The sequence below is a fragment of the Olea europaea genome, unplaced genomic scaffold, assembly GCF_002742605.1.
Source record: "Olea europaea var. sylvestris unplaced genomic scaffold, O_europaea_v1 scaffold294, whole genome shotgun sequence".
In the NCBI taxonomy this organism is placed as follows: domain Eukaryota; kingdom Viridiplantae; phylum Streptophyta; class Magnoliopsida; order Lamiales; family Oleaceae; genus Olea; species Olea europaea.
In genome coordinates, this window is record NW_019247998.1 from 66942 (window position 1) to 85971 (window position 19030).

The 19030-nt window shown below is 33.9% G+C and overlaps 1 protein-coding gene across 8 annotated transcripts; it reads left to right on the forward strand.

The window, feature by feature from the left end:
• The first annotated feature begins 436 nt into the window (after nt 1-436).
• LOC111384561 (putative RNA-binding protein Luc7-like 2) lies at nt 437-13674 on the forward strand. 8 transcript variants are annotated; one of them, XR_002700931.1, is made up of 14 exons: nt 437-714; nt 997-1049; nt 1608-1776; nt 1879-1942; nt 5422-5501; nt 5650-5803; nt 8279-8340; nt 8601-8663; nt 8926-8984; nt 9306-9387; nt 11685-11728; nt 11829-12098; nt 13276-13366; nt 13477-13671. XR_002700931.1 is itself a non-coding variant. In XM_023008854.1 (14 exons), exons 1-14 carry the CDS (start codon nt 568-570, stop codon nt 13487-13489), a joined length of 1230 nt encoding a protein of 409 aa, XP_022864622.1. In that variant the 5' UTR covers nt 437-567; the 3' UTR covers nt 13490-13674. The 8 variants fall into 8 exon arrangements, 5 of the variants coding, with proteins under 5 accessions (XP_022864622.1, XP_022864620.1, XP_022864619.1 ...); XM_023008854.1 differs by lacking the exon at nt 13276-13366 and having other exon boundaries at nt 11829-11973; nt 12004-12098; nt 13477-13674; XR_002700932.1 differs by lacking the exons at nt 13276-13366; nt 13477-13671 and adding an exon at nt 9112-9161 and having other exon boundaries at nt 11829-11973.
• The last annotated feature ends 5356 nt before the right edge of the window (nt 13675-19030 follow it).

Consider the following 19030-nt stretch of genomic DNA (forward strand, 5'->3'; position numbering starts at 1 on the left):
CAAGATCAAAGCCTTAATTTTTTGGCCAAACTTTTGCTCAGCTTCAGTCGAGAATTTCGGCTCGTTGACAACCCTAGGTGTAGATGAATTTCTTGTTCTTCTTTTATTGAATGATTTTTTTCTTCTTTCTCAACTAATTAGAGATTTGTAAGCAGAAAAAGTAATAAATTTTACTAACTCAATTGGCTAAAATTTTGTACTAATAACATATTATAATTTAGGAGAAAAGAGAGAATATTAGAAAGAAATAATAAATTTGCATATTTTATTACGATAGAAGTTTCATATATATAATGATCAGAACTATAGAGATATAAAAGTCATTCATAAATGCTATTATATTTACAATAGGAACCAATTGCCAAACAAAAATTTACTTTTAATCCCCAAGCGGGGGCTGAGATTTGGGGCCCAAAAAATTTGGGGATACATGTAATTTCAACAAAGTCATAGGTGCCAAATGAAATTCATTTTCTTTACATTAAACTCATCTTCGTAGACTACGAAACCAAACCCTAACACAAAGAGAGAGAGGAAAAATCTCGACTGAAAGTGCCTCAAGCTGACATGGATGCGCTGAGGAAGCAGCTAGACGTGTTGATGGGGGCCAATCGAAACGGTGACGTAGAAGAGGTGACGCGAAAGTACTTCGATCGTGACGTCTGCCGCCTGTACCTCTCTGGCCTCTGCCCTCACGACCTCTTCCAACTCACTGTACGTATACGTGTGTGTATGTGTTTATATGCACACTCGTGTATTTGTAGGCTATAATTTATTTAAAATTTTCAGGTTTTGAAAAGGTTAAACGAACGTAATTAACTTTTTTTTGAGCTTTTTGGTTCTAAGAATTAGGGGAATCAGCTTATTTTTACGTTTGAGGATCAATATTTATAGTTACATGCCCAAAACTTGTGTAAAATTTTTTGACGGAAAGTTTAGATAGCATGAGTTTGTTATAAGCAAGTGTTTTTTGTTTGTTTATTTGTTTTGGCACAGAAAATGGACAAGGGACCGTGCCAAAAGGTGCATTCGTTGCAGCTGAGAAAAGAGTATCCTTTATATAGGGTTGATATACATTTCATGTCTAATTATTGTTTGTTTCCCATTAGTATTTGATTTGCACATTGAAATTGTAAATACTAGTTCGTAAAAAAATTAATTGTTAACATTATAACATAAAAGAATTCATTTCATGTATTTATATCTCTTGGAGAATTATTGAGTTTCAAGAATGTTAGAGGTTTATCCTTCAGAAAGTTATTTTATAAATGCATATTTGAAATTAAGTGTTGATGAAAGTGACAAAACAGAATTCGAAGAAGTACCTGCTACCTAGAAATCTGACCCAGGAATATCTTCTTATTGAATCTGGAATTCTACTGTTCTCTTCTGTATGGTTGTTCTAATGTTTTTGTGATTCTGTTTGATTTTGGGAACAAGAAATCCATGCTTTAATGAAACTCCCACCCGCTGCTTTTCTGCTGTTCCTTATGCAAATATATGTAACACCATGGTATATGCACATGTTATATTCAAGATTTTTCCAATATGCTGATGTGGAAGCTTGTCATTTGAATTGTCAATATGTTGCTTTAACACTTGGCTAGATACCAGGAAGCAAAAGCAAAAGGTCTAGATAATTATGATAGGGACTTGGAGGATAACATAGATAGACTTATTGTTGAGTGTGACCGGAAAATCGTTAGGGCTCTGAAGAGACTTGATGAAGAGGATGCTAAAGCTGCTATTGCTATCTCTGTGTCAGAAGTCACCCTAGTAATTACTGAACCTTAGTTTTCTAATTCTTTCATTTATTGTTTTTCTCTTCTGCACCACGTCATTATCCCCATTATACTAAGCTGATTCATTTGGATTCAGACACCTGAAATTCTCGAGTTGTCAAAACAAATTAAAGAGAAATTGAAAGAAGTTGATCAATTTGGTAAGTTTTCTGTGATCCCTCTGATTCTTTCTACTGAAACTTATGGTTTATAATAAAACGTCTTCTCAATATTACTATCCCTTGAAAGATGAGATGTAGAAGTCTACTTAAAAGTTGTTTTGCCTCATTTAGGTTTGGAGCTGAGATGCCATGAATTTAACAAGGTTAGAAAACAATATGACAAGAGAAACCATTTTAATAGCCATTGTTGTCACCCCCTACCATCTAATTAAAATTCATATTCAACTAATCTCTAGAAATCATGCGGAAAATAATTCTCACTTACTGCTTTATGTATTTTTAACAACCGTATTCTTGTTGAAACATGTAACTCAATACAACTTATAATTCATAGACACTCTGGAAATACTTCCAAATAAACATGATAAAGGTTATTCACTGCATAGTTATTAGTTCAAAACATAAATATAAAAATCAAGACATGATTCCAAACATATCCTTGACAAGTCTACACCCACTAATCCTAATGTCCAAAATCCTTCTTGAGTGCTAAAAAGAGTAAGAGTACTAAGTAGCATCGAGTTCTTGAAGTCACCTACAATGCAGTATTATCTGAAATGCTCAAAAAATGAAGATAATAAATAACTACGAAATGAATATTAGCATAACTATCATAGCAGGCACCTCATGGCATCACAAGTTCTGTTCCAGATAATAGAAATCTATGAATATCAGAATGCTCAAAATCTTTGATTCAAAATCATTTTCCAGGTCCCCCTCACTTATTGCGATGCTTATGGACTGGTAATATACAGTTATGCATCTGCATCCTCTTGAAATCTACTTGTGTCATTCCACATCCCACCAGATGTGATACCTAGGCGAAGTCATCTTGTCTCAGCGTTATATCGCATTATGCATCTAATGTAGCTAGAATCCTTGAGAAATAAGAAACAAAAGCCCAATCTCGTTGATTCACGACGAAGAATATCAAGATGGATTGATGAATTTGGGAGAAACTTCTCCAATTTTATACAATAAATTAAATCAACCAAATAACAGTGAATCCCTATTATAACTTTTAGAGGAAAGCAATAAACCCTAACTTAGTCTTCTAGATAAGCTTGAATGGTAGGATAATTAATCTAAGTAAATAAAACTCCTAATAAGATAAATCTCGTGCTAAGCTAATCATGGAAACACATTATCTCGACAATAAATTAATTTTCACTACAATAAGTTAAATGCTTGTATTATCGCCTAAATGATAGAATCAGGCCAATAATTAGTAGGGTCAAGGATTAGCCCATGCGTCTTGGATAAAAGTTCTCATCCCATTTTGACTCAATAGACTAGGTGAAAGTATTTAATTGCATCAATCTCTTTGAATTTTGAGAAGATTCGTTTCGAATTTTGTAACATAAGCTTTATTCCCGCTTTAGTGCCACTCTATTGTTCAACAATATTTATTAGTTGCAAATTATGAACCTAACTATTGTAAACCTTTGTCAACCTATTCATTATCACACTGCCATAAACACCTGTTGCTAACATAACTGTATTTTGAATGTCCATCACCAGTGTCTTGTTCCTGCCTACTTCAACAAATCCTTGTTGACCTTGATATCAAAATGAGTTGGCCACAATAATTATCTAAATCAATGTCCAACAAATTGGCATGGGAGCAAAAAGATCTGTAATGAGCTCCATCGCAACACAAGTTCTATAGATCCAATCACCATTCGCAGCACCTCATCCTACTTTACAAGATGTGAGGGAGATTCTTCTCAAGCCCAAAGAGAATGATGCAATTGGATACTTTAACCTAGCCAACTTGTTAGAATTGGATGAATAAAAGCACTATTCCATGCAAAAGTGAGCCTCTAACCAAAATTCATTGGCTAAAGCCCTGGAGCCTACTGATTTCTGGGCCATATTCTATCATTTAGGCTATCAAATGGGCACTTGTCTTATTCTAGCAGAAATTAATTTAATTGTCAAGATAATTTGTTTTTCATGTTTAGTTTAGTAGGCATTTATTTATATTAGTGTTCCTAAACTTCGTGTTTATCTATAAGTTTAAGATAGGGTTTCTTGTTTTCCTTTAAAAGCTAGAATTATGATTCATTGTTATTTGGTTTCCTGTCTTGTCGAAAAATCTTTTTCATAAAACTCATGTTGGTTGCCCTAAACTTTATAATGCACGCATGATTTATCATGAATCATGTTTATGCATGCGCACATTCCAATGGATGCCTTGCCACGAAAGGTGATACCACATTATAAATCATTTCATATTTGGCCTTGTGAAATTGTACTTCTCTTAACCTTGCTTAAATAATAGATATATTGAAGTGAAATATATATCTTAAATTGCATAGAAATAATATGCTTGCAATACAGCTTAAATGAATCTTTCTTATTTAAGTATTTATGTGGAAATGGTTGGAATATTAGACTATTAATAAGTCTCCCCTTAACCTGAGGTACGAGACAACTTGCTCACATCCTCCACAATTACCTCTTGAATTCGTAATATTAAACTTGATGCATGTGCCTCAATTTATTCTTAAAATTAGTAAGGCTGTGTAATACCCCCAAATGATAAACCTTAAGAGCATCTCTAATGGTGGTGTAAAATTGGGTGTTGATTGGTGTATTTAAAATTACTTTTGCATCCTCATTTACATCTCAACGGATCTAGATTCAAATTTTGTTCCAATGGAAAGATTTAAATCCAGTTTTTTCCTCTCTTGGAGATGTAAATTTACATCTTTCTTTCTTTCTTTTTAAAAAAAAAAAAAAAAAAAACATTTTCTGCTCAAAAATTCAATTTGCATTTCGTTTGCATCTCTTCGTTGGAGAGATCTAAATCACAATTTAGATCTGAGATGCTCTAACTAGCACAATTTAACTTCTTCATAGATATCTACTAGCTTTTTCAAACATTTGAAACATTATTGAGCTTTCCACTTCAGTTTGCTACTTAGATTTGATATTAGATATTCTAATCTACCACTGAAGGCTTGGAGCTATTGTCCACCATGTCTAACATTCATTCTCCAAATATTACTTTGCAACGGGAAGATATATTAATAGTGTAAATTTTTTTTCACAATCAATTTTACATGTATAATTTAGAAAAGTTAAATCAGCTTTTTGAAATAGTGCTCTAATTTGGGATAACTATATGGGAATTGTATCTATAACTATGGAATGGAGGGTACTGATGTGCATTGTGTCCAGGACAATGTAATTAGCCAGTTGACATCGTAAAATTAGCTGAATGATACATAGAAGTGACTAAAAAAGGTACAAGTGGTTATAATGCTTGAAATGATTTCAAGGTATGCACATTCTTTCTGTACGAATTCTCTCTTTTCTGGCACAACCATCTGTAAGTCTTTCAGGATGATACGTGTATATTTATTGTTATGATATAAAGTTTATCTAATTGATTTGTTGGTTCCTGTTGATAGTGATTTAATGAGGTTGCTGAACATTATTTGATTTTGTAGACCTCGAAGGCAAGACGGACATGAAGATTCGTGCTTTGGAAGAGGTTGAAGAACTAAGAATTAAAAGAGCGGACATGCAGGTTGTAAAGGCTATTAGACATTTAACTGTAAACTAACTAATTATCAGTAAAATGATGCAGCTGAAGATTCGTCATATACTTCTGTTATCTAGATTAACATTCATATTATTTATGTGAGTAATTAAAGTTTGATGTTGTTGAATGACAGTCAATACTTCTTTTGGATGCTTTTAACAAAGATCGTGCATGTCTACCTCAGCCACTGACAAATCCTCCACAGTTGGCACCTTTGCCAGCTGCTACTCCAGATCCTCGCATACAGGAAATGATTAACGAGAAGCTAAAGAAAGCTGAAGATCTTGGTATGATGTTTTCTTAAGCTTCTATAGATAGAACACACTCTAGGTTGATACAATCATATACTAATAACGAGAAGCTAAAGGAAGCAGAAGATCTTGGTATGATGTTGTCTTAAACTTCTATATATACACATGCTGTAGGTTGATATCATCATATAATAGCTATTTGATTTTACCCGGTCGACTTTACACATCCTTCAGAGTATTTGGATTTATTTTTCTTGTTTAAACATGAAGATGTGGATGCTTGTCTTAGCCTACTGCTGCTGAAATGTCTGAGGCCATCTTATGCCTTTAACTATCCTTACCCCTTAAATATTTCTGGAGAGTTTATATAGGTGAGTCTATATTCCTGTTGCCACATCCTGAAGGCTTCACTTGAAACGGGTTACTCTTTAGGTTGGTTCCTAGGCCTGCATAGTTCTGTTCTGTCCTATTAAAAAGCTTGTAACAACAACTATTGATATAATGATGCGGAGCAGTCATTGTACCTGATTGATCGGACTATATTCGACACAAAGATTTAGCTAATTATATCCTTTAGTAGCCTTGACTGCCCAAGTATATTACACCTGTGCATGTCTTCGGCTCAATGGGCTGACTTTGGGGCTTGGACGTTGATATGGATATTTAACGTGAGTAGTTAGGCCATAGCGTTGGGCTTATGTGGCCGTGTCCTTTGATATAGTTTTAGTTGAGACTAAAAAGGGGTTAAATCTTGAATTCAAGTTTGGAGCCATAGTTGTATGTTGAGTAGAAATAAGACAAATGCAATGCCACTTCAGTAATAATAGCATTGAGGATATTAATGAAGTTATGATAGAGGGATGTGTGATCCCCAAAAGTGATAGTTTTTGGTATCTGAGTTTGATTATTAACAAGGGAGGAGGAATTGAAGAGAATGTAAAGCATAGAAATAGAGTGGGGTGTATGGATTGAGGAGTTCCCTATTGGTCAAATATCAGTTTAATAGGCCGATCACAAGCCAACACAGGTCATGGCAATTGTGCTTTGGCCAAATTTATAACCAACAGGGGAAGGGGAAACAAGATTTGACCATTGCATATTGGCAATATGCTCGTGTTGACAAAGGGATGGAACATACCATCGAAGTTTGCAGGTAACAACAGTAACAACTGTAAATATTTGCTTGTTACTACACATGTTGCGGCCGAGGGGCACTGCACGCACATGACAAGGATCAAGGCCTGCATTTGCTTGTCCTGTCAAGCACTGAGCACACAAGCTGCCATCGCTCCCAAGCCAACACATGCTGCAAGCAGATGTGCCTCGGCTAAATTTATAGCAATGCTTTATGGTACCTAGTGTTGGGGTAAAGGGTGTGTTTGAAATTGGTCCTGGTCCAATGAGAATTAGATCGAATGTAATACGAACAAGAATTCTGCAAATGGTTTTTATTTTTTATGTGTTTGTTTTAATGCTTCAGAAACATTTGTGAAGTGTCTGTTACTGTTATTTTTCATGCTTGTTTTCAAGCTACAAAAATGCTGATTATTTTTACTACATTTTGATTAATGCAAGTTCTTTTACATTTATAAAAGGCGCATATAATTTTGAGATAATAAAAGAATATTTTTGGGGCAGAATTATTTTATTGTGTAGCTAGAACCGAGAACTAGGATAGAACCATTTTAACTTTTAGTTAAAAGAACATATCCAATTAAATTAATCTGAAATGAACCTTGTAGTTTAGTCCAGGTTTAGTTTAGTTAGTGGTTTCAGATGTGAAGGACAACCTCGAGGTTAAATGTCCTTGAGGTGAACGTGGTTGAAATGATGATGTTGAGATGGAGGGGTGGTCATATTAAAGTGGATAGGTTAAGAAATGACAATATAAGCCAACAAGTGGAGGCAACACCAATTGAGGATAATTAACGAGTTAGGTGTTTATTGATGTTAATGATCTGTTTACTTTGGATATTTTATTTGGAACATATATTATTTGTTGTTGTTGCACTTTAACCAAGTTGAATACAAAAAAACTAGAATTAGTTACTGAATAGTATACAAAGAAACCTTATTGTAGAGTCTAATTGATTTAGATATTTTAAAATAAATTTTGTGAGAAGTAATTTTTTTTGGGAGAATGTGTAGATCAAAAGTAGTAAAAAGTTATAGCGTCACATGCAAAATTATTTTATTGAGATAATATAGTTGAAAATGAGTTTGGGGAAAAACAGTCTTCACCAAACGGGCATAATATTCATTTATATGAAGATAGAATTATGATTTGTTTAAGTTGGATTTGGAGTTGATTGAACCTTGGAAATAAATGACTTTAGGCGTAAACTTCTGCTAAATCTTCAATGTATAATGGCCTTACTACCGAAAAAGCTTACTTATTCTTTTTTAGTCTTTATTTTTTGCTTGTGCTTGGAAGCTTGTGTGAGTTTTTTACTTTTTTAATTTTTGTTATGAAAATTTGCTTGTCTTTAACATGTGGCTTTGGTGCTTCAGGTGAACAAGGAATGATAGATGAAGCACAGAAAGCATTGGAAGAGGCTGAAGCACTGAAGAAGGTTTAATTTTATTTATTTGAATTTTGTTAGTTGTAACTAATATATCTAAATATCTTTTATTCATTATTTTTGCTTTAGTCTATTATGTAATTTGTTTGTCCCTTTCTGTTTCCATTTTATTGATGCAATTTATTTTATTACTGATGATATATCTAAATATCTTTTATTCATTATTTTTGCTTTAGTCTATTATGTAATTTGTTTGTCCCTTTCTGTTTCCATTTTATTGATGCAATTTATTTTATTACTGTTGTCATCAGTTGCCAGCACGCCAGGAACCTGTACTAGATTCATCAAAATACACAGCTGCTGATGTGCGCATTGTAAGTCTGATTTCATATTGTTGGACTGGTTTTGACAATGTCTCCAATACCATTTCCGTTCACCTATATTTCATGAATTATTTGTTTGGGCAAAATGTCAATATACATGCATCTTGTGGTCTATATTTTCAGTCGGCAAATAGGATGTTACGTTGTAGAAAGAATTGAAAATATTCTTGCCGATTATGTGGTTTGATCATGAAATTTAGAGTTTGATAATGCATATAATTGTTGATCTAATATATGATTTTAATCCTTACAGACTGATCAGAAACTTCGTGTATGTGACATTTGCGGAGCATTCTTGAGTGTTTATGACAGGTAAATGTTAATGTCATTTTCTAAGCTAAAACTATATCTCACAGCATTTTAGGACGATAAACGTCTAGTTTCAAGAGTTTTGGGTACTTCATCGTTTGACCTGGCGATTATACCTCCTTGTCACCAGCAGGCTTTTGGGCCCAGTTTTACGAGGATAAACTTTTGCAGCTAAAGAATGTGCGTTATTTTTCTGTTTTATGTTTGACGTCATGCTATCCATAGCTAGAAAAAATTGCAGGGCTACTGTATTACTATTTTTATTCTTATGGGTATTTTAATCTAGTTATGATCTTGCTATGTTGACCTTTATGTGGTTTCCAGTGACCGTCGCTTAGCAGATCATTTTGGTGGGAAGCTTCACTTAGGCTATATGCAGATTCGTGAGAAGTTAGCTGAGCTCAAGGTATGACCAGAAAACAAATTATTTACTGATGGTGGCTTAACTATTTTTATTGATATATGATCCTCTACATTATGTCCTTTGATACATTAGCTTTCTGATGAAGTTATCCATCTATATTTATTTTTATCTTCTATTTGGACTTTTATTTATATTTATGTAATTGGGCTTGCATAATGGGTTTGGCCTAAACCCTTTCTCTTTAGGGTTTTTTGTTTGTTTTTGTTTTGCTATTTAAATCTAGTTTTTTGGTAATTGAGACAGTTGATGATTGAATAAAAATATTGGTGGCTTGTTGCAAAGGTTTTGTCCTTTATATCCCATTTTTCTTCTCCTTTTTTCCCTCCCTCCCTATTTCTACTCCTCTTGCTGCATTTGAATCCTCAATTCGTGCTGCATCACTTTCCCTGGTGCTTAGCATAGAAGTAGTTTTTCTTTGCTTGTACTGGCCAATGTTTTAAAAACCGACCCGGACATTGACCTGGAAAAGAAAAAGGGTCAAGGGTCGACTCGGGGTCGAACTGGAAGTCAAAGTTAATGGAAAGAATGAAGTGAACAATTAAATAGGTAAAATTGCAAAAGGCTTGATCCTACATTGGAAGTTGAAGAATATTGTATAGGAATCTTCTCTTTAAAAGCAGCAATAGGAAGAAACTCAAAATTGGGCCTGCAAATGCTATTGAGCTCATTATCAAGTTGATTTTTTATTTTTTTTAATTTAATAAAATCTTAATAAACCAGGAACTTGTTTTCCGGTTTCCGGATAAAGCAGCCAGTTCAACGGGTTTTTACTGGTCTTTTCTTTTTCGGTTAATACGTTAAGACCAGACTGGTTTTGGGACTGGTTCCCTGTTGAATCAGCCTGTGTCCAGTCTGGTTTTCATAACATTGGTACTGGCTGCCGGTTCTTTTTAAAGTAAATCTTTTGCTACCTCCATACTTAAGATTGTACCCGAACTTCTGATTTAGATGCTGCTAAGGTGTTACCTTTCCTTCTTTATAGATTAGCAGTTTTAATGTCCTCCAGTGAGTTTTTATTATCCTTGGAGAAGTGTTTTTTTTTTTTGCCTCGTTAAATGCTAATTTTTGAAAATTTCACGTTCGCTGTAACTTGATTGATATTCATGGGACCGAATCTTGAAATTCTCTGAACTGTAAGTTGCTATTGACTAGGGGAAGTTAAAAGTCAATGCTCTGAAAATATTGGATGAATAAACTTGGTTAAATTCAGATCAGGATTGGAATATCTACCAAGCTTGACCTGTCTTGCAGCATATCTTGTACCATCTTGGTTTCTCTTTCTGAAGAGGTTAAAATATGAGGTTCGATTAACTTCTTCATCAGGATTGAGTTGATACAGGATGCTGGCTAAGGTCTACACTTGTACTATGCAGTTTCATGGGGTTAGAGATAGTTGTTAGCATTCATTTTGAGCTCTGTCCCATCTAGTTTGTCTTCCAACAATTCCTGTACCTATTTCCTTTATGATCACTAGGCAGTGATACAGTGTTGCTCATTACAGTACTTGATAAGAGAAGTTTTCTAGTGTATGAACAAATTCAGTGAGCGCTGTCTTCTCACATGGTTCTCAACATTCGCTTATACAATTCAAATAGTTTTAGTAAACACCAAACTTGATTAGCATCTGTTATACTAAGCTGCACTTGACTCCTCTAACATCACAATTCTCTTCTTTAGCACGACTGAGTGAGTGTAGACCAACTATGATTTGTTTTTAGTTTTTCCATAAACCATCTTTTATACTATGCAACGCACTAGTTTCAGATGTCAATGTTGCTATCTCTTGCTTTTGTCAGAACTGTTATTCCCTTTGGGTTTAGTACTTCTGAATATTAATGCAGCCTTATAGTTGCCAATAGTAACATGTAGTGAAAGGGAAAAAATGTGAAGTTTGAGAATGATGACACACACGTGGACCTTCTGGAGTGAACTCTTAGCTGAAATATAGAAGCATATTTCTTGGCTACTAGAGCATGTTTGGGAGCAGCGTATTGCCCTTTTAATCCCTATGGAATATGCTCCCCCCAAACATGCTTTAGGTTTGGAAAATGGCTTTTTCTCCTACCATTACAGAATCATTTATTTCTTTTTCTTTCTTTCTTTGTTTAGTTTACGAGAGGGAATGCTTGGGAGACAATAAAGTTTCTTCATTTCACACCCATCAATGTTGTGAAGAAGGAGATGTTTTTATGTGCATTTAGTGTGTTCTGTGACATGCCAATTGTAATATTTGTGAAATGTAGTCAATCGAATATAAATTTTTTCTGATGAATTTCCAGGAAGAGAGAGACAAGAAACAGAAAGCCTATGAAGAAGAGAGGAGGTTGATTTGAGTTTCTGATTTTACCATAATGGTGGCCTCTTCTCTTTATTTTCTCTTTACTAATGGGTGGAAAATGTTTAACTTTCTAAGTTTAATTCAGATCAAGAGAGCGGGGAAGCCGGGATCGGGACCGGGACCGTGACCGTGACCGGGAATCTAGCAGGGATCGTGATAGTCGTGATAGAGGACGAGACTATGACCATAAGAGCAGAGATCGTGATAGACATTATGACCGTGACCGTGACCGTGACCGTGACCGTGACCATGACCGTGATCGAGATAAAGATCGTGCTCGCAGCTATGACTCTAGGAGTCGCCATAGATCTCGTTCACGGTCAAGAGAACGTTCCAGGGATTACGATCGCCACAGGTTCTCATTTTTGACAGCTACAATATTTTAGTAATTTCTTTTTGAGTTATTATGTCATGTGGTAGCCCAATGCACTATTTATGATGGTAATAGTAATACACATCTAGATTCTAAAGTCCGACACAATATCTGAAGTTCAAAGTTTTTTTTGGATCCGAAGTTCACATCTAATGAAGCATTTCACTCATTAATAGTGTTTCAGGTCAACTTTAATTTTTTGGAAGTGTTTATAATTGTTTTAAATTATTAATATTAGATATATGCAGTGGATAATTGTGTAGTAGTGGTGGAGTCTATGAAATGTGTAGATAAAAAGTAGGTTTGACCGAAAAGTGTTTATAATTTAAACACCCCCCAGACAAGGGCTTACTTTAGTATGTTTAGAACTCTTAGAAGTACTAAAAGCGTGCTTTGGAAGTGTTTAAGAACGGTTCAATTATTAATAGATAGGAATTAGGAGTAGATAAATTGGTAGTACTTGTGGGTCTCTCAAAATTTGTAGATAAGTGTTTATAAACAGTGTATAACTATGAGCAAAACATGGGCTTAGTAGTCTGCAGACAAAATTTATATTTTGTTTAAGAATGCCAAACAGTATACTGTATATATGGCTTCATTACTTAATAGACCACAGTTTTCTGTTCATTTTTCATTGTTTACTCCCTCCCTATTTATATTTCTTTCTTGATTAGAAAGAAAGATCTTCTCTTCCTGTTCTTTTTGTGAACAATGATGTCATTTCTAGTCTGGGTAAGTTTCTAATACCCTAAATGGTGGAGAAAGGTGCATGATTTTGACACTATTCTGCCTGACAGTAATGATGTTATCCCTTCAATTCCTCAGAAACACCAATGACGATGTTTTAACGTCAACGTTGTATATAGTTCTTTGTTAATGTTGCTGTCTCCTTTTCAATTGTTTCTGACTTTGTTGTGGCATCTAGAAAGTCCCACCAGAAAAAATTTCCATTGTCGCCTCAAAGCTCCTAAATTATTCTATCAAAGTGAGGTACTGCACAAGTGATGGTCTTAATCCTGCTAGTCCAGCTTATCATCTATCTACTGTAATGGGGAATCCATTAATCCTGATAGTCCAGCCTATCATCTGCTACTCATCCCATTAGTTTAATACCTTATTTTGTTCACGACTAATTTCTCTTTTGCTCATTCAATGCAAGAAGCCATATTCATCATTAGGGCTCTTAGCAATCTAGTGGTATCTCTCTCAAGAGTTTGCTCCAGCTCTCTCCTCTTACCGTAGTAACAATTGTAAGTGGAAAAAGGAATTAGTGTATTTTGGTGAGCGCGCTAGCTTCATGCATATGGATAATGTCCTCTTTTTCCAAACGTGATGCTGGCTTTTGTTCATTTCTTTGCAGGCGTCGTTACTAGCTGGAGATTTAGAGGAGAAATCTGAATTTGTATCTTATGTTAATCGACTATTTAAATATTCTGGAGGACAATGTTTTGTTTTCGAATTTCCGAACTGCTCTACATTAATTGGGAAGAGATGCTTTGTATGCCAGTCTTGTGCTGATTCCAACTCCACTTATCTATTTGTGCTTTCGACTTCATTACTTTTGGTTTCTGATGTTTCAGACTGCACAATAGTTGTTTCCTTGTTCTGGCTGGATTGTTTTTCACAATACACGTGTTGTGATCAGTTTGGACTTGCTTAAACTGGATATGATCTCTTAGATTGTAAGAATTTTGTTGGCTGGTTAATTCTGTCTCAATTTTTCTGCTTTGTGTGACCTTTGTTTTTACACATTACATATTACTGTATAACATCAAATATAGCCCTCAAGTTCTATGGGGTACTTTTAAGATTAACCATGTCAACACCCCCATTTTCTACATAAGCCTAAGGTATTTCCCATTCACCTCAATGGCCTTTTGATGGTTAAAAGACAAAAGTATCTTTAAATATGTTATACAATTACAAAAATATGATTATGTTTAAAATATAATAATACATTTTTAAGTTACACAGTAAAAAACAAATATTTCTTATTTAAAATTTTAAAATTAAGTTGTTTTATTTGTTTACTCCAATATGGATCAAAGGTCAATTCATTTTTTTATCTGCTTCAATCTTAAAATTTCCGAAGTTTATTAAACGCTCAACAAGAAGATATTGTTTATAGTCATCACTTTGAGCTGGTAAGTATATTTGTATAGATTTAATTTTGCTTTTGTTAAATTATTATATTGTTTTAATTGTATTTTGATATAGATAGGTAAATTTTTACATTTCTTAAGTAGACTCTAATTTTTTAAGTAAAAATAAGAAAAATTCATTTGCATGTATATTTTCTTTAGATAGATTCATGGCCATCTATAAAAAGGCCAGCCCAGCCATTTAGGACCCTAGAACAGCCGAACTAACCGTTTCGGTTGACTATTTATGATCGGTCGGCCCAATTGTCTAGGCTAGATGTAATAGTTGACCAGTTTGTTGGGATTGACTGTTAATGGTCGATCTAGACGGTTGGGTTGGCTATCGTCTGAGCTTGCTATTAACAGTTGGTCTAGCCATTTTTTGTCGTTCTTATTATCTATTTTTTAAAGAATTTTATTTCCTAATGCAAATGTGGGATCAGTTAAAGCCTTGATTGTTATTTGGTGTATTGGAAATGAATGAAAATTATTGACGGGCATGAAAATGGACAAGTAAAAGACATGGTGTAATCGACCTCCTTTTAGTACGATATGCAATTGAGATTTCTATTCAACTAGCATACTTTCATTTCAATTCCACTTATAAATGTTACTTCTGGGGTTGAAATGAATGTTCTAATTGAATTGAATCATAATAGCAGGACTCCTATTTATATAACTTTAGTGAGGAAGAATGTTTTGAGAGTGAACATGAAGATTTCGATGTAGAATATCATAATGTGATTTTTTTTTTTTGAAACACAGTAGAGACATCTTGTAAAGATGATGTAGTTATTCTTGAAACAGTTGTTCTTTATCATAATCTCATTGTTATGTATAGAATTCTCTTGGTAATTCAAAACAACGAGAATGAAAATGAATTTACAAATGAGGATTTGATTGTTTTATTTTGTCGGATACATGAGTGTGGTGAGAAGTCACAGACTGGACCTAGTGCACGATCCTCTAATTATTCGCATGTGATTCTTGATGATGAAGATTTAATAGTTGAGCAACTGTTTGAAACGAAGATAGATTTTCAGGAAACTGTGCACCGGATTGCATTGAAACACAATTTTGAGTTTAAAGTGAAAAAATCAAATAATTCAACGTACACAATTACTTGCGTTATCAACAGTCTCGATTCGCGTTTGCGAGTGACGAAGATGTACACGAATAAATTCTTATTAGTTCGCAAGTATGTACGAAAAATTATTTGTGAAGTGGGTATCGTTGTAATGATCACATGTAAGCTGGAACATAATTTATTAGTCGACAAATAATGCAAAAGTTTTGAGGTCCGTAGATGATCTACAACCATTAGGACATCATCAACGATGTTCGTCGAGAGTATGAAGTGGTCATGAGCTATAAGAAGGTCGAAGAATACGCATTGGAAGATTTAATGGGTTCGGTTGATGAGAGTTATGCTAAATTGGTCATGTATTACTATAACATGAGGATAACTAATTTTGGCTAGCATTTTTTATTGAGACAGAGGGCGAGAATCGCTTCAAGTATTCTTCATGACTTTTGGATAATGTATTCGAGGATTTCTAAATGTGATGCGACCCTAAATTCTAGTTGACGGTACAATCCTGAAAAGCCAGATACGAAGGCAAGTTGAACATTGCATAGCATCCCTACTATTTGTCCATCCTCAACAAGTCGAATCAACCGGGATAAAGCTTTAGCACTCAACAAAAATAAATATGGTGATAGAGGACAACCACGACGAAGTTCCTGCAACGACACCACTAGGCGCTGTGCTCTACCATTAATGCTAAAAGCAAAGATGGGAGAAGAAATATAGTTGAAAACCAGGTCCTACCATTTTTGAGAGAAGTCCATCTTTTCCAAATTTCGAATAATAAACCCCCATTCCACACTATCATACGCTTTGCTCATGTCAAGTTTTAATGCATGAAGTCTTTCCTAACATTGCATTTCTACTTGATGAATGGACACACTCAAAAGTGATGACAACATTATCTATGTTAAACTGTCTGGTACGAAAGCGCTTTAATTTCCTAAACGAGAGGATATAAAACTTTTCTTGTTCAATTAGCGATAACCTTTGAAATTAATTTGTAAATTACATTACAAGACTAATTGGGCTAAAGTCACTAACGTGTTATGGCAATGGCTTTTTAGGAATGACTGATCTCATAAGTATAATGTTACAAGAGCCTTTGATATAGCACATATATGGGTTTGCGTGGGTATTCATTGTTAAGACGTGGAGGCTAATTATTGCCTATGTGCGGAGTTTATAAGCGGATCGACCTTTGCACTTGTAATTCAGTTTTGTCCTCTTATAAATGAGGAGTCGTCATTAGGATTTTATATCATCATCAAAACAAGAGACATGTTTGTGACTTATAGCACTATAGTCTGGGACACATGAATGAGAAGGGAATGAAAGTGTTTCTATATAAAGGAAAGCCACTCGAGTTGAAATTTATTGAAGACAGTTTGTGCGAGGGAAATATTTATGATAAGAAGAAAAATGTTTGCTTCTCTTAAATTGGAAGGGAGCCAAAAATTACAAATTTGGAGTTCATTCATACGGATGTATGGGGACCTTCGATTGTTACTTTCCTTAAAGGTCCAACTATTATGCGATATTTATTGATGACTTTAGCGAGAAAATATGGTTTTATTTATTAAAGAATAAATCAGATGTCTTTGATGCATTCAAAAGATGGGGAACCGATGACCAAAAGAGACAAATTTGAAGGTGAAGTGTTTACAATCAAATAATTGGAGATAATATGTAGATGATGATTTCAAGAAGTATTGTGCTAACCATGAAATCAAGATGAAGAAGACTATTCTAGAGTCACCTCAACAAAAATGGTGCGATTGAGAGGATAAATATGATTTTAAACGAGTATGCTAGAAGCATGAAATTGAATGCATTGCCAAAAAATGTTTTGGCCTGAGGCTATCTATAGTTCAGCTTATGTGATCAATAGAGGTTTTTCAATATCATAGGGCTGTAAAATACTAGAGGAAGTTTGAAGTGATAAAGAAGTAAACGTTTCACACTTGAAAGTTCATTGATTTTGTTGCAACAATTGGCTATGGTGATGCCTAGGTTATTTATCATTTTTGAGACGATCAAAATCAGAAGGTTATTAGGATCAAGAAAGTGATCTACGAGGATATGTTGGGAATAGACCCTAAATGCACAAGTACTGAAGTCAAAAATCTCGAGGTGATCTCGTTAAAAAATCTTTGTGTGCTTGGAGAATGCTGATGTTAAAGATTGAGAAAGTACAGCCCTAGAGGTACATGAAAGATCCCTGTGAATCAATTTGGGGATACAACAGAACAATTAGAACTCCAAAGAGATACTTCTCAGTGTTGCTTTATATTCTATTAATTGATAGAGGTGAAGAAAAAAGTTATAATGAAATTGTTCAGATTGATGAATCAATTTCAAGTGGAACTTAGTCATAAGCAATGAGATGGACTCATTATTGTCCAATTGTACGTGGCAATTGACATAGTGAATTATTGCAACGAACTAGAATGTAGTCTCAAACTAAGACGAATATCTATAATTTTTACACGTTCTTTTGTGTCTTTATTTCTTACTGTAATATTATTATTCCCGGGGGTATAAAATTATAGTTTTTAATTCGCAACTGCAATGTCCATATATTTATTATTCATTAATATTTTGTTTAAATAATATTTTTACCTATATAGTTGTGGACAACCACTTAATGTATAATATTTACAATATTCCCTGGGATGTCTATTATACAAAGAAAATGTCTCGTCAAAATTTTATCAAGAAAAGAGTAAATAAGGCCGTTGAATACATCTTCATCAAAAAACATATTTGAAAAAATTAATCGAGATAATTTCGGTCAAGAAAAATAGGACAATGCGTATTACTCCCCTCACGATATCACTTGAGATATTTGAAATAACCTTCAAATATTTCTTTTCAATTTTCTCAAATATTATATTGGGTAATGCATCTGTGAATATGTCTACTAATTATGAAACATTGATGATAAGAATATGATGAAAAAAATGTTGGAATATAAGTACGACAATGAACCAATTCGTTGAACTTTATAAATTTAAAATGTGACACAACCAACTAAAACAGTGTCAAGAAATAATTACTACTGTGAAATTGTGATTCAAGCACTACAAATATAAAATATTGAAGAAATTGCTGTCAAAATAATAGGTGTGGACTTACTTGTTACATTTCAAATAAATTGGAGATCCTACCTGTAATTTACCCTCCATTTCATCCAAACTCCCAAATCCTCGGCGTCAACTAGTATACTTGCCAAAGAAAAAATAAAATTACTTGCTAAAGAAAAAAAAATAAAGGCAATTTAAAGCAAAAATTATATCATTCCTATTCCATCTCCTAGAAACCACAATAACAACCCAAAAAATGGAGGACCCAAATAAAAAAAAAAAAAAGAAGAAGGAACAATTTAATAAGAAAAACAATAGGGCGATTGTATCATACCACGTTTTAATTACATTAAGGTCATTAATTTTTATTCATTATCACCCTATCTATACCTTTTTTCTTCATAACATTTTTATTTTTAACATTACATTGATAAGAAAGTCTTGTATTTAATCATGATTTTTGTCTGAATATATTGTTAACGTGTTTTAAAATGAGGGCCTAATATTTAATCATATTTTTGCGTATTTTTTTGCTAACTTAAAAATATTATAGACAAATGAGTTTTTTTTTTTTTTTTTTTTTTTTTTTTTTTTTTTTTT

Excerpts from the sequence above, each read along its gene's own strand:
- LOC111384561 (XM_023008850.1), top strand. The coding sequence starts at position 568 with ATGGATGCGCTGAGGAAGCAGCTAGACGTGTTGATGGGGGCCAATCGA. Across the intron at positions 5,502-5,649 it reads TTAAAAGAGCGGACATGCAG|TCAATACTTCTTTTGGATGC; the intron begins GTTGTAAAGGCT and ends GTTGAATGACAG. Across the intron at positions 11,729-11,828 it reads GCCTATGAAGAAGAGAGGAG|ATCAAGAGAGCGGGGAAGCC; the intron begins GTTGATTTGAGT and ends AGTTTAATTCAG.